Consider the following 13,372-nt stretch of genomic DNA (forward strand, 5'->3'; position numbering starts at 1 on the left):
CTGCCAGTGTAGCAGAAATGATGAGGATGATGATGGCAGCAGCAGCCGTTCTTCTCTGCGTGAGTAGCTTAATGTTGTTCGTGTGTAATTTACGCTGAGTAGGCTAACCACGTTATTACATGAATGCATGTAAGGTGAACTAGCAAACACCGTCGTAGTTACATGCAGCTGTCTTCTTGTTTGATGGCAGATACTCCCTTCACCCTGGCCAAAAAGGCTAAAATGACCAAAGAAAAAGTGGAAAACAGTTAAACATGAGAGGTTTTTGGACAAAGTTTGTGTTTTTTCCATTGTTTAAGCACTGCTTCCAGCCAAGAGTGATGCCGTATATGCTCTATAGCTGCAGAAAAGGCTAACATTGTTATCATTTTACAAAAAAAAACAGCTGAACATGAGAGGTTCTTGGACAAAGTTTGTGTTTTCCATTCTTTAAGCACCGGTTTAAGCACCGTTTAAGCACCGGCACTGTTTCAAAAATACCGGTTTGGCACCGATATCGGATAAAACCTAAACGATACCCATCCCTACTCCTGACAGGTGGTTTTTTGTTTTTTTTTTAATAGTTTTTAATAGTTTAATAGTTATTTTAGTAGTTGTTTGACCAATATTTGCGTTACTCCAAAGTGTTAGTGATTTGGCTTTTTTCTAACTTTTTATAATTGCGTCTGAGAAGTAGAGGGAGGAGCAAAAGGAGGACGAAAGGGAGGAGGAGACGAGCAGTCTTCTCCTCTGAAGAAGAGGAACCCAGTAATAAACGCTGGTATCGGATAAAACCTAAACGATACCCATCCCTAGTCATAACACACCGCTCCAGAGAGAGAGAACAGCAGGAAAACAAAGAAAGAAAAGGACATGTGCAAGGCTTCCAGCCTGGACTGCTGGCACAGGACAGACTGTAGCCATGAATTTATGCTGACCCTGTTCAACAGAACAAACCACTTTTTTTTTAAGGGCGTAAAGCATCAACCAACTACAAAGCAATGACCAATTTGCTTTTTTAAGTGAAAAAGATCTTAAAGTATAGATTTCTGTATCCTGCATAGTGCTGAGTAAAATAAAATAAAAAAAATCATCTCAGGAGATTCACAGTTTCAGAAAACCAGACACCAGAGCTGTGACACTGCAGGAGACCAGAGACACGAACAGCAACTGCCAGAAACTATGGATTTTTTTTCAGTTTCCCCTGCTTTTGTATTGTTACAAGCTAAATGTGTGCTCTAGGCTCTAAAAATGAAACGGACATGTTTTCATCAGATTCTCAGTAAAGCTCCATAAATGTAATTTCAGCCTGTTACAGATGAAAGTTGACAGTCATGAGTTTGGCCTTTGCTCTAAAATAGAGCTCACTATACAAGTGTTTATTAGATGAGCAGAAATAAAGGAGTGAATGGTGGAGTGATTCCACAGCAGGACTTCATTCTTCAGAGAAATTGCTATTGTTAAAAATCTGGTTTTAAACAAAATGAATGTTTTGAATTGAAGAACTATTCTGAGAAATGAAAAACATCAAAAGCTGAACACGGACGTCAGCTCCGCCACTCCTTCCTCCTCCTCCCTCCTCTTGGGGTTGTGTAAGTCGAGCTGTCAGTCTTATTTCTAACAGGATGATGACTTGCATACTTTCCTGTCTTCCCTGCTCCCCCTGCCTGTCTCTCACTGTCTAAATACTCATCAGTCTGTTATAAAAACACCGACTTCTGTCTCCTGTCTTTATGTGAACATGTTGTTTCTCGCTTTTATGTAACAACCTGAAACACAGATCTGCTAACTTATATTTCCCTCACCTCTGACTTGCAAAGCCAAAACAACAACAACAACATTTATTTATACTGCATCAGAGGTAAAAGTAAACACATCATAACTGGATGTGTACATTTGATGGTGCTCTCACATAAAAAGTTAAAAGCAAAAGCCAAGTTGTAGCTTAGAGTTTACTCAGCATCTCTGATGTTTTAGCTTGCTTTAGCTCCTGGGTTCTGTTTCAGTGTGCTTTCACACCTACAGTTTATTTAATCTGGTTTGAATCAGTGCATGTTCTGGACGAGTGGATAACAATGATAATTTTACTCCAAACATCCAGCCAATATTTCAGGCAAAACCATACATAGCAGGCTAGTTGCTACAGTTTCTGTACTCTGTAGTCAACCACAAAGTATACAAGGCTACTGGAAGACGTTTAGCTTGAGTCAGTCAAGGTTAGCATAAACTAACTAAGCAAAAAGACCCTATGCAATGATGCAGATGTGGACGTTGGCCTTTCCTAAAATTTGTTTTTACCCCAAAGTGGCCCAAAAAACCCAAAACCAATTAATGCACCTTTAACCTCCTAAGACCCGAACTCTTTCACGACATGCATTTTTAATTTCTCTTTGATATTTTTTTTAACCTTATTTTTGTTTTTAAGAAAAATAAGAGCCACATATGAGGATTTGTTTAAAATTTTGATAGAACAGTAGCAGTATAATGTCCTCGTAAGTGGATATCAGGCCCATGTAGAGCAAAATTGAGTATTTTAGTCTAAATAACCCAAATTGTGATGTCCACATATGTGGATACAGGGTCCGAGGAGGTTAAAATAAGCTGCAGATCAGGCTGTCACTCACAACTCATGAGTATAGAACATCCTATTACACATACAGCTGTGTGTGATGATAGTAATACTGTGCGAGTGAGTTTCCTGCTCACTGCTGACTCTGCGTTAATGCTCATTCTGAGGATCCTAATACAGGAAGTGAGGATTAAGTGAAAACGGCACGCACTCTTTTTCTGTATCCATCCCTGGAGATTTCTTTCTGATGGTGAGAACGGAGCTTACATAACAAACAACAACACACGCATGTATGTCTGGGATCTAGGGAACCAGTGGACGAGTATGAGAATGTTCTGGAAAAGAAGAAAGCCTCCAGGAACCTGAGACGGGCCAGAAACTGTTAAAGGAGCAGTTCATCTTAGACACCCATCTGTAACTTTCATACATTTAGCTTTGAAATAAACATCTACTTAATCTTTTAGCTTTGGAGACCTGGACTGTCTTTTACTGTTACCATGTGCAAGTGTCCAGGTATGTGGAGGTAAAAAAAAAAAAAAAAAGGAAACGCTCCTCTGAAGTTTCATCTGTGCCTGTCATTTACAACCCTGGTCCACAAAAGTTGACATGTTGTATACAGTGAGTACATCAGCAAGGCAAAATATCAAATGTTGAGACAATACAATACACTTCCTTTAAATTTAATGCAAGGATGTTTCAAAAAACGTTGAGGGCAGAGGGACGTTTACCATTGTGTTGCATGACCTCCTTTTGCTTGATATGAGGTTTCAACAGTTCAGGGCGTTCTTTGTTGCATTTTTCCACTTCGCAATGCTCCAAATGTTTTCAGTTCATCCGTTGTGACCTTCAGAATGTAGTTTGTATCATCTTACAAAATTAAGCAAGGAAATACTTGAAAAACACCGCCAGATATGTAGCACATATCATAACATTTCCCCCATTTTCACAGGCTTAAAAGTAATTGATACAGTTTGAGGGCCATGTGAGGCCTGTCCCCTTCTTATTTAATGTCAGAATGAAGCAGACATAATATTTGAATTTGATTCAAAGGTTTTCAATCTAATTTCAAATGGGGCCCAAAGAGCTGTCAGTGCAAGTGAAGGCAGGTTATCGTTAAGCTGAAAAACCAACCTATCAGAGACAGCAAAAAATTTAGGAGTGGCCAAAACAACAATCGTGAAATAAAGGAACTGATCAGCTCAGCAACACTAAAAAGACCTGAAAGATCTCAGGAGAAAAAACAGCTGATGATCCGAGACAAACCTCATAAAATACATCTGCCAAACACGGTGGAGGAAATGTTATAGCATGGACGTGTATGGCTGTGAGTGGAACCAGATCACTAGTATTTATCGCCCATAGAGCAGCTATTCTCTCCTCAAATTCAGATTCAATTCTGGAAAACTTCATTTCCAAAATGAATGAATGAGCTAAAGCATAACATCGCAGAATATTTTCATCCAAATATTTAAAATAATTATGAAATTTGAAATTCTGTTTGTCCAATCACTTCGGAGTCTCTAGAAATGGGGGACCATGTATAAAAACGCTCGCAATTTCCAAACAGTTCAAGCAAAATTTGTGTTAAACCCTTCACTGGTCTAAAATCCGCTAAAAACTATAGACTTTCTATATTCATCCAATAAACTACAGCTCTAAGTGTACCGTCATGGATGCTGACTTTTGAACAAAGGGCTGATAACAGGCTCAATAGTCCATCTTTTCTTTATTTTAAAAACCCACCATCCATGATTTGAAAAAGACTTTCACACACACACACACACAAGTACAGCTAGCAGTGCCGCATGAGGGAACAGAACCGCATGGCTGGATTATGTCGAAAAAATATCATTAAACTGTTTGCCTATGCAGGATTTCATGGTCTGATAAATAATAAGCTTCAGCCGCTCTCAAATACTCTATAATGATTTCTTCACATTCTAATCTCTAATAATCATGTTGCTGATCCACTGACAGTTAATGCAGCTAATTGTGGGATGTTAATTCAGGTCTTTCCAAGTAATGTATGACTTTTTTCATTTGTTTTGTGGCAACATTTAAATTGAGAATGCACATCACTTTCTAATTCTATCGTTTTTTTTGCACCAGTTCAAGGCAAATACAAGCTTTTCTTTCCATTTGTATGTTGTTTTTGTATGTTACTAAAATTGTCAACGTTTCTCATTACATCGGTTTGATCTGCAGAATAATATCAGTCAGTAATAACAGTCAAAAGCTGTGACTTCTTTGTGAACTCTTAACACCTGAGAGCGTAAGCCTGGAAGAGTTGCATGATTTGTAGAGAGTCAACAGGTCTTCTGTTGACTCTCAGTCAGGGTGATGTCATGTTCACTTCTTCGCATTCATCTGAAGCGTTCAACACGTCTGATTGTGACGATTAAACTGAAATCATACTGAACTTGAGAGACTGCTGTCAGTACATTTGTGCTCTCCATTTCCACAATGAAGGCAGTGCAAGTGTCCAGCCAAGGTTCGCTGGGCTCTGATGTGTGTAATAAACAAACATTGATAAGAGAGCCACTGCAGACCTTTGGATAGTGTGTGAGAGCATTGCTAGAGTTTGTAGCAATGGACTCAATATAAAAAGCATTAGAGCAATGTAGACCGTGCTTGTGGCTGAAGAGGCACAGCTGCTCAGTCAAGACAGCTGGAGATTTCAGCGAAACAGGAAGAAGCCACTTGAAGTTGTTTGTCATATGAAATTCAATGGAAGCCAGCGGGGCCGAAATTAAATATGAGAAATAGGACTGCGCCTTTCCAAACAACACAAGTCAAGAGACAAGGTCAAAGGATTTTTATCATTAATAAATACAAAGAGGTTTTCTTTCCTGTGATATTCCCGGGACAAGTTAAGGTGCAATTATTTCTTTGCACACATAAAAGCTCACAACAATCAGCAACAACATTAAAACAAGAGCGAGTTGAATAACAATCAATCACGCCTTTATAACTTTTTTAAATATCCTGCTTGGAAACAGCGGTGTATGGCATTTATGCAGATGCTCCTTTGATTCGGATCAACTAAACAGTGTCGCAGAGCAAGCATACCCTCTTTCGTGGAAATGGTACTCCCCCAGAAAGCTATCACACCAAACCACACCATAACCCTGCTGAGGGTTGACCCGAGGACCACAGCAAAGAGCCAAAGGTGATGACTTTTATCTGCCCACCACAACTTTGGCTTTGACTCGGTTGAGTCAAGGAGCTTCAGTTTGCGTGCCATCAAACATCTTGTGACTCATATAGTTATTACTGGGAGCTAACAAGAAAATGAGGTCGTGACCCTGAGATATGCAGACAGAAATAATATATGTACACGAGCAGCCACACCCACTCTTGGTGTCCATAATGACCTGCATTAGTGTTTTAGAAAATAAACATCCAGGCCTGGGACCTTTGGTAAACTAAATGTCAGGATTTCTATTTGTTGGTGATACAGATTACTTCATTGGCTACTGTCTGCAGCTCACACTCACAATATTAACCTTTCACACCACAACGCTCTACGTAGAAAAATCCAACAGCTGTTGAGATTAACTTTTGTTAAATTTAGTTAATTCTGCAACACACACACACACACACACACACACACACACACACACACACACACACACACACACACACACACACACACAAAGAACAACCTTGAATGACAAGAAGAACATTGAGTGCTGCAACAGATGGCATGGCTCTCACAGAGCCCTGATCAACATCACAGAGTCAGACTGAGATCACATGATGAGACACCAGGCGCCGACATGGACTCAATTCAAAGTGTGGCATTATTCTGCAAAATGCCAAAGCCTGCATTGGCATACTGATGAGTCGGGATCAATTTAAACCAGTAATCTAAATTCCAAAGAAGTTAGGGCGCTGTATAAAATGTTTAAAAAAAAAACAAACCCAGAATGCAATGATTTGCAAACCAGATTTTACTCACAGAAGAACATAAAAACATTCAAATATTTAAAATGAGATGCACCATTTTAAGAGGAAAAATTTTGTCTCAGTTTGTATTTTGTGGCAGCAACAAATTAAAAATAAATAAATAAATAAATAAAAGCAGGCCATGTTTACCACTGTGTAACATCTCTTCTTCTTTTAACAGCAGTCTACAAACTACAAACTGAAGAGAACAGCTGCTGGACTTTCAGAAAAAGAGTGTTGTCCCATTTTTGTCTGCTATCTAGCTGCTTAACAGTCCTGGGTCTTCTTTGTCATATTTTTTAATTTAGTGATGTTCCAAATGTTAATGCTAAACTGCCCTGCCTGCAATACAGACCTTTTCACCAAAGAGTTAAGGTCAGTGATCCTAACACTGGTTTTCAGCTTTGTCCCTTACACACAGGGATTTCTCCAATTTCTCCAAATGTGTAGGTGATATCATGCTCTGTAGATGAGTCTCTGCAATTTGACTTTTGGGACAATTATTCTGAAATTGCAGCACAGTTTGTAGATGCAGTTTTTTTTTGCAGACTGGTGAACCTCTGCACAGCTTTGCTTCTGAGAAACTACCTCTCTAAGATGCTCTTACAGTCCCAGTTACTTTTCCAGCCTTTCGTTGCCTTCTCCCAACTTTTGAGACGTATCGCTGCCATCAAATTCAAACTAAGCCAATATTTTTAATTAAATACTGAAATGTGTCAGTTTAAACATCTTATATATTTTCTATGTACTAAAATAGGGGCTTTGGAAATGCAAATCAGTGCATTCTGTTTATATTTACATTTACACAGCATCCAAACAGTTTTGGACCTGGGTTTATATTTGGCTTTTATGCAGTTGAGACAGTTGTTCATTTATCATAGTTGACACCACAAATCCGCATCTTATGTTAGCCGTTGACAAGTGTATGGCTGGTTGTGTGAAGTGATCGTGACAACAACTTACTTGCAGGTAAAAAAAAACTAAAACAAAACTAAAACTAAAAAGACAAGACCAAAAAAGAAAACAAGGCAGAGCTCGATCGGCCGTATGAAAATATAAATCTGTTGCCTTCAACGAGCACAACAGCAACAAAGAACAGCAAACAAGAAGAAGTGAGACTTTATCATCAATAAACTGGAGCAACTAAAAAGTAGAAAAGTGACCAAAGACTCAGTTAAAGTATTCTAGAGCTGAACTAATTTCACCTCTGAAGTGATTCATCTTCAGACACACACACACACACACACACACACACACACACACACGCAGCTGACTGTCTTCTTCTTGACAGTTTAACAGTGTAAGTGCAGTAAAAAAAAAAAAAAAGAAATGCTTTGCCAGATCCTGTGTGTGTGCGTGTGTCTGTTCGGTAGTGAGCCAGTACCTTCATGCAAAAACGCATTTGAAAACAAAAAGAGGCCAGGATGTTAGCGGAGCAGGTCTGTGTGCACGTGTGCGTGCGTGCGAGTGTGTGTGAGTTTGGGACAAACAGACCTTTGTCTTTGCTGGCAGTGTTGTCCAGGCAGTTGGCAGAACAGCTAAAAAAGCTGAAGGACCCCACAAAACACCACAATAATACTGGGAACAGGACACACACAGTCACCGAGCTTCACTTCCTCTGCCTACAGTTTCAGGACGTGAACCTCTGAGCTTCTCATCACTATCATGGTTAACCCTCCACCTGCAGCACTGAGGCTGTAGAAAGTAAACCCAAACACCAGAAGAGATGCAGCAGCGTTAAAAGCATGGAGGTACATACTTGTCAGGGCGTAGTTGGGGTTCTCCACCTCCATCCGCTGCAGCTGAGCTGCCAGGTAGACCTGTATATGTAACACAGGAAATAATGCCATTACAAACATTATCTGTGACTGATGGTAATACGGCAGCAGGTTTTCCCCTGCTGATAATGTTTACTTAATATAGAGGTAACTAAGAGTCACTGTGGGAATTTTTTTCCCTTTATGTTTGCATTCTGTCTGATCAATAGAGAAAGGCAGAGCTTCACTGTAACAACAGTATGAGTCACTGCACCTCGAGCTGTGGGCGCAGGTCTGTACCAATACACCTGGAAAAGTAACTAGAGGAGCTGGTTCACCAGCCCTCTCCCCGAGCACCACCAGGGCTGATCAAGACAGGCCATAACTCTGCTTAGCTATGGCTGTGCTTTGGTTGTAAAGTCTATGGCTGTGATACATTATCTTGTAATTTGGGGAAGACAAATTGCTTTGATTTGTTGCAAGTGTGCGGTAAATTTAATTTAAGCTACTCCTTAGTAAGCATCTCCGTCACTGTATCGAAGCAACACAAGTGAAATAGAGTAGAGCTTAGTTACGTGCATAACTTAAACCTCAAACGCAGCTGAAGTTTTAGCAGTAAGCAAGTCTGTAGCCACTACTTTGCCGCTCTCATTGACCACATACTGCCTTAGATTATGCTTGAAAAGAAGGACCGAGCATTGTGAGGTCTCACATTTGCCAACACACAACTTTGTGGACCACAGGAAATCCAATAATGATTCCTTGGGAATGTAAGACTTTCAGCGAGGGAATGCCAACGGGTTTTAAAAAAATTATTTTACACTCAACATCTATACAAGCCACAATTCTGCACAGTGTGAAGATCCTTGGTTCCTTGGTTCAGCGTTCCTCATTAGCACGCACATGGTAACACTGTAGATCAAGTTTTGCACACTAGTATCATGGCTGAACATCTTGTTCTGGTTTTTAGAAACCCCAATAAGAAAAAGCTTACTGCTATTTGGAGAGCTCCAATAAAAACTGGCCTACTGCTAAAAGCCAGAAATAGTATTATGCTCATGCCTACAGAGGTATTAATGATAAAATAAAGAGATAAAACATACCAAAGATATAAAAAAATATGAATAGGAATCTTTTTTTTAAAAAAAGCCAACGATAACAGTTTGACAGGGATTAAATTGTATTTTTGCACCAAGAAGGTGATTCAAGGAGATATTAGACAAAAACTTGGAATATCTCAAAATGGTCATCTTAAAAAAAAGAGATAACGGGGCAAGAAGAAGTGGCAGAGCTAAAAACTATGTACAGCAGATGAACTGTAGCTGAAAGTCACGTCTTTAAGAAATAAAAAAACTCCAGCAGAGAGAGCGATGCATGATGATTTCCAATTTCAATAAAACACTGCACCGATTTCCCATTTTCCTGGCAAAATGTAAAGAAACGAAGGGTGGCTCAAAACATTTGCACAATACTATGTGTCAAAAAACTTTACGTCCCTGAATATGGCTAGTGTATGACTTAAAAAAAAACAAACAAAAAAAACAAAACAAAAAAAAACCCCCTGAAAAATGTGAATGCTTAACGTTTTCTAATAAACCGCAAAAATATAAAGTAATCATGCAAATAAAGAAGATTTCATTGTTTTTGGAAGTATCTGGTCACGAGAGTATTAAAAAAACATTTAAATTTGGAGCAAAATAAATTTAATTCACGTTAAAGTTATTAAAAATCGTCCTGCATGAGTGAGTGTCAGAAGAATTTGCACCAGACCATCAAGTAGACTGTGAAACATTTCACTGAGTAAGTTGAAAGTTGGATCTGCTTGTGCCATTAAATGCAAAGTCAAGGATCACTGAAGTGACTTGGACGTATCCTCTGTGCTCCTGGTTCTGTGAAAGTGTTTGCAATGTATGGCCAGCGACCTTCTGATCATTCACAAGTGTGCATTATAAAAGTGCTAAACAAACTACAACGATGAACTTAAAAAAAAATCAAAACAAAAACAAATCCATTTCTTTTGCTCTGTCTGTACCTTGACGTCGATGCCTCGCGCCGAGGAGCTGCTGTTGAAGAACCTGGAGGGAATCTTTGAGGACAGGTCGGGTTCTTCTCGACCAAAGCCAAGGTTTAACAGGATTTCCTCAGGATCCTCCTCGTATAGGTCCAGCAGTTCTGACACACTGCGGAGAGACACACGTTAGAGAGAAAGTTCAGAATTAGTCTGAACTTTCTCTCTAACTGCAGAGTGACGACTGCAAATCTGAACCGCTATGAAAACACACAGCCAGCAAGCAGAGTCCTGCTCTTCAACCATTTTACTGAGACCTGAATCCTGACTAGCAGCAGAAGACTAATCCATCCCAGATTTTCACCTCAGGTTTTGCCAACACAACAAGTTGCTATTTGCGTAGAGCAGACAGTGTAAAGTAGTTATGCAAAATAGTGTATTTTATATTGTATTTGGGTGATTCTAACACAGTGATACCTGCATTTAGATGAGGCTGCTGTGGTTTCTTTTTCTACCCGCTGATAACTCAGCGAGATAATCGTCTGCACTGTAAGGTGATGATGCTACTCATCTTCATAATACAGTTTCTATTTTTATGTACTTGTGAAATCGTGAGAAGCCACTATACATCATTTACCACATTTAACACCAGCTAATAACGTCAGCCGCCAGACACGCCTGCTGCTCCGACCTCATCGCCTTATCCTGTCCACTCACCACAACCATCCTGATAATTTACCCACCACATGTGTTTATAGGTAAAGGATGTGGACAGTAGATATTTCTGATAGAGCAGTGACACTGCAAGCCATTATTACTCCAACCAAAAACAATTAACCTACATTTATTTCAACACTAGAGGTTCCTGATTCTTTACTTTGGCTCACAACTTTTAAAAAGAATTAAATTTAAGTGTCTGCTCATGGCTAGTGCCCAATCAGAATTACCCTGATGGGTCTGGGAGGAGGAGTTGGCCGTCCGATTGGGGTCTGGAATGTGGGGCCTCCCTGCTGCTGCCGAGCCGGGGCAGTCTGCTTCTCCCCACCCCAGGGAAAAGGGTAACACCACCTGGGTCTGGGTGCAGTTCCCCCTCCAGGGGCAAGGGTACCTAGACCCAGGGCTTAGAGTACGCTTGGGGAGTGTGATTGTGTGTACAGCGTCTCTTTATGTCTGTCTCCACGTTGGTTGCGTGTTGAGTAATTGCATATGAGAGCATGAGGGTGGGAATGGATGTTTGTATCTGTGTGTGCCTGTATGTCTGTGTCTATATGTCAGGTTGGGTATCAGACGCCACCTCTCTGGGGACATCTCAGGCCCTCCAAGGTTTGGAGGTCTATCTCCCCCCACCACCACTTCCCCTGCCAGTGGCGGACTCCCTCAGACATCGGTGCGTTGGTGGTTCTTTGTGTCTGGGGATGGGCGTCCAGGTACACACCGGCTCACTCCTTGGCGGCCACTTATCGGGGCCTGGAGCCTGGGGCTCGCTCGGGCCACTTTGGGGGTGGGGTGCCCTCGGCCTGGGGCTCGGTCACTCAGGCACGGCTGGCTGCCGGCGGAGCTCACGGGCGCGTCACTGCAACTCCCCCTGGCTTCTGCTCCACGGCTGCTGAGTGAGCCCTCATCTGGGACTCTCCTCAGCTCTTTCTGGGACAGTGGTGCGGCTGCCCCTCTGTTGGTCTTCCTTGGTCTCTTGTGTTCTGGGGGCCTCTGGATGTCTGGAGTTTCGATCTAGGGAATCTCCTAACTACTGCTCGACATCCAAGGAATTTAAAATAAGATGGTTTTTGGACAAAAACTCTTGCACTCCTCTTGAATAGATAACACTTCCTCTTAGAAATACACCCTGACTTTGACCTTTATGGACAGTAATTTTGTTTGGCTACAAATGAAAAACCTGAAGTACCAGACTGTTTCTTAAAGTTCACCATCGGGACACTTCTTCTGAGAAACTAGTTTGAGAAATGCTGTCACTTCATTACTTGGCAGACGATTGGATGAACCATCCGTTTATCACCATCTACCATGGGCAAACTTCAACTAATCAGGTCATCAATTCACAGGATGCCGAGCGTGCAAAAGAGGACATGCTACCATATAGTTACAGCAGTGCAGCTGCCTATGTACTTAGAATATTACAAGATTTATTTACATTTAATTTATTTATTACTGCACTTAGGTGGTAATAAATAAAAAAATTCATTGGCATGTGATTGGATGAAGCATCTGGCTAAAATAAATGCATAACTGCAGGCGCACTGGCTAGGTGCTTATTGGTCAGACTTACGTTTAACTAACAGCACAACTTAAAACCTTGGAATGCAGATACTCTACTGATTAAAATCTTCAACTCCCTTGCAAGGTAAACTAAAGAGTTCTCTGGTTTGAGATTTAATATCAGCATCTCTGAGAGTTACTTTCTGCAGATCCCTGCACAAATCTGAGTGAGAAGTGAGCAAATGAACTGACCTGGACACGGTGCTGCTTTTCCCAGATCCTGTGGAGTTCATACTCTTTCCTTTCTCTTTATATTGGCTCCTTTTCTGATCCGCCGCAAGATCAAAACTGCATATGAAGCATTAACATACAGAGAGGCATTAAATCACGCACGTGCATGTGAGAGAAGGGAGAATCTAAAGCTGTTTTTAAACATGAACTCTGGAAAACATCAGGAGAATCAAATCAAATCAAATGATTCACCACATCTGCTGCTTTACATGTTTCACATGTGTTCTCAACACTTGAAATAAACTGGTTTATGCAAGCTGCATGAGTCAAGCATGCAGGAGGCAGGGCACAGGACCACTGCTGCTTACTGTGAATTCATAGTAAGCATTCAATTACTTACTCTTTTCCTCACATGGGTGAAATTATGCATTTCATGGACTCTGACAGAGCTGGATGAGACATTAAATGGCCTTTCTCGTGCCAACTCTTTAGTACAGAGTCCATCTACGTCAGGTAATGTCTAGAAAAGCTTCAGGCTTAATGCACCAACCAGCTGCCACTTTATTTACTGAATGTAGAGAGTAAAACAAATGAACTCACCAGGCTTTGGTTTGAGGATAGTTGGCTGCAAAAGAAGAACATGAAAATATTAAGTATACATCCAAA

General features: G+C 40.7%; 1 protein-coding gene across 4 annotated transcripts in view; it reads right to left on the reverse strand.

The window, feature by feature from the left end:
- The window catches only part of itprid2 (ITPR interacting domain containing 2), a 51,098-nt gene that overhangs the window by 16,007 nt on the left and 21,719 nt on the right, over nucleotides 1-13,372 (reverse strand). For all 4 annotated transcript variants that reach the window (XM_085249052.1, XM_085249051.1, XM_085249049.1 and 1 more), the window contains exons 7-10: nucleotides 13,307-13,331; nucleotides 12,728-12,823; nucleotides 10,286-10,433; nucleotides 8,256-8,316 (exon numbers count right to left, since the gene is read on the reverse strand). In XM_085249052.1, coding sequence (XP_085105178.1) covers nucleotides 8,256-8,316; nucleotides 10,286-10,433; nucleotides 12,728-12,823; nucleotides 13,307-13,331 — 330 coding nt within the window. The remainder of the gene's footprint in view (nucleotides 1-8,255; nucleotides 8,317-10,285; nucleotides 10,434-12,727; nucleotides 12,824-13,306; nucleotides 13,332-13,372) is intronic.

The sequence above is a fragment of the Mchenga conophoros genome, linkage group LG16 (genome assembly GCF_057382185.1).
Source record: "Mchenga conophoros isolate Kocher_MC1m ecotype Shallow Benthic linkage group LG16, M_conophoros_male_GT1.1, whole genome shotgun sequence".
Taxonomy (NCBI): domain Eukaryota; kingdom Metazoa; phylum Chordata; class Actinopteri; order Cichliformes; family Cichlidae; genus Mchenga; species Mchenga conophoros.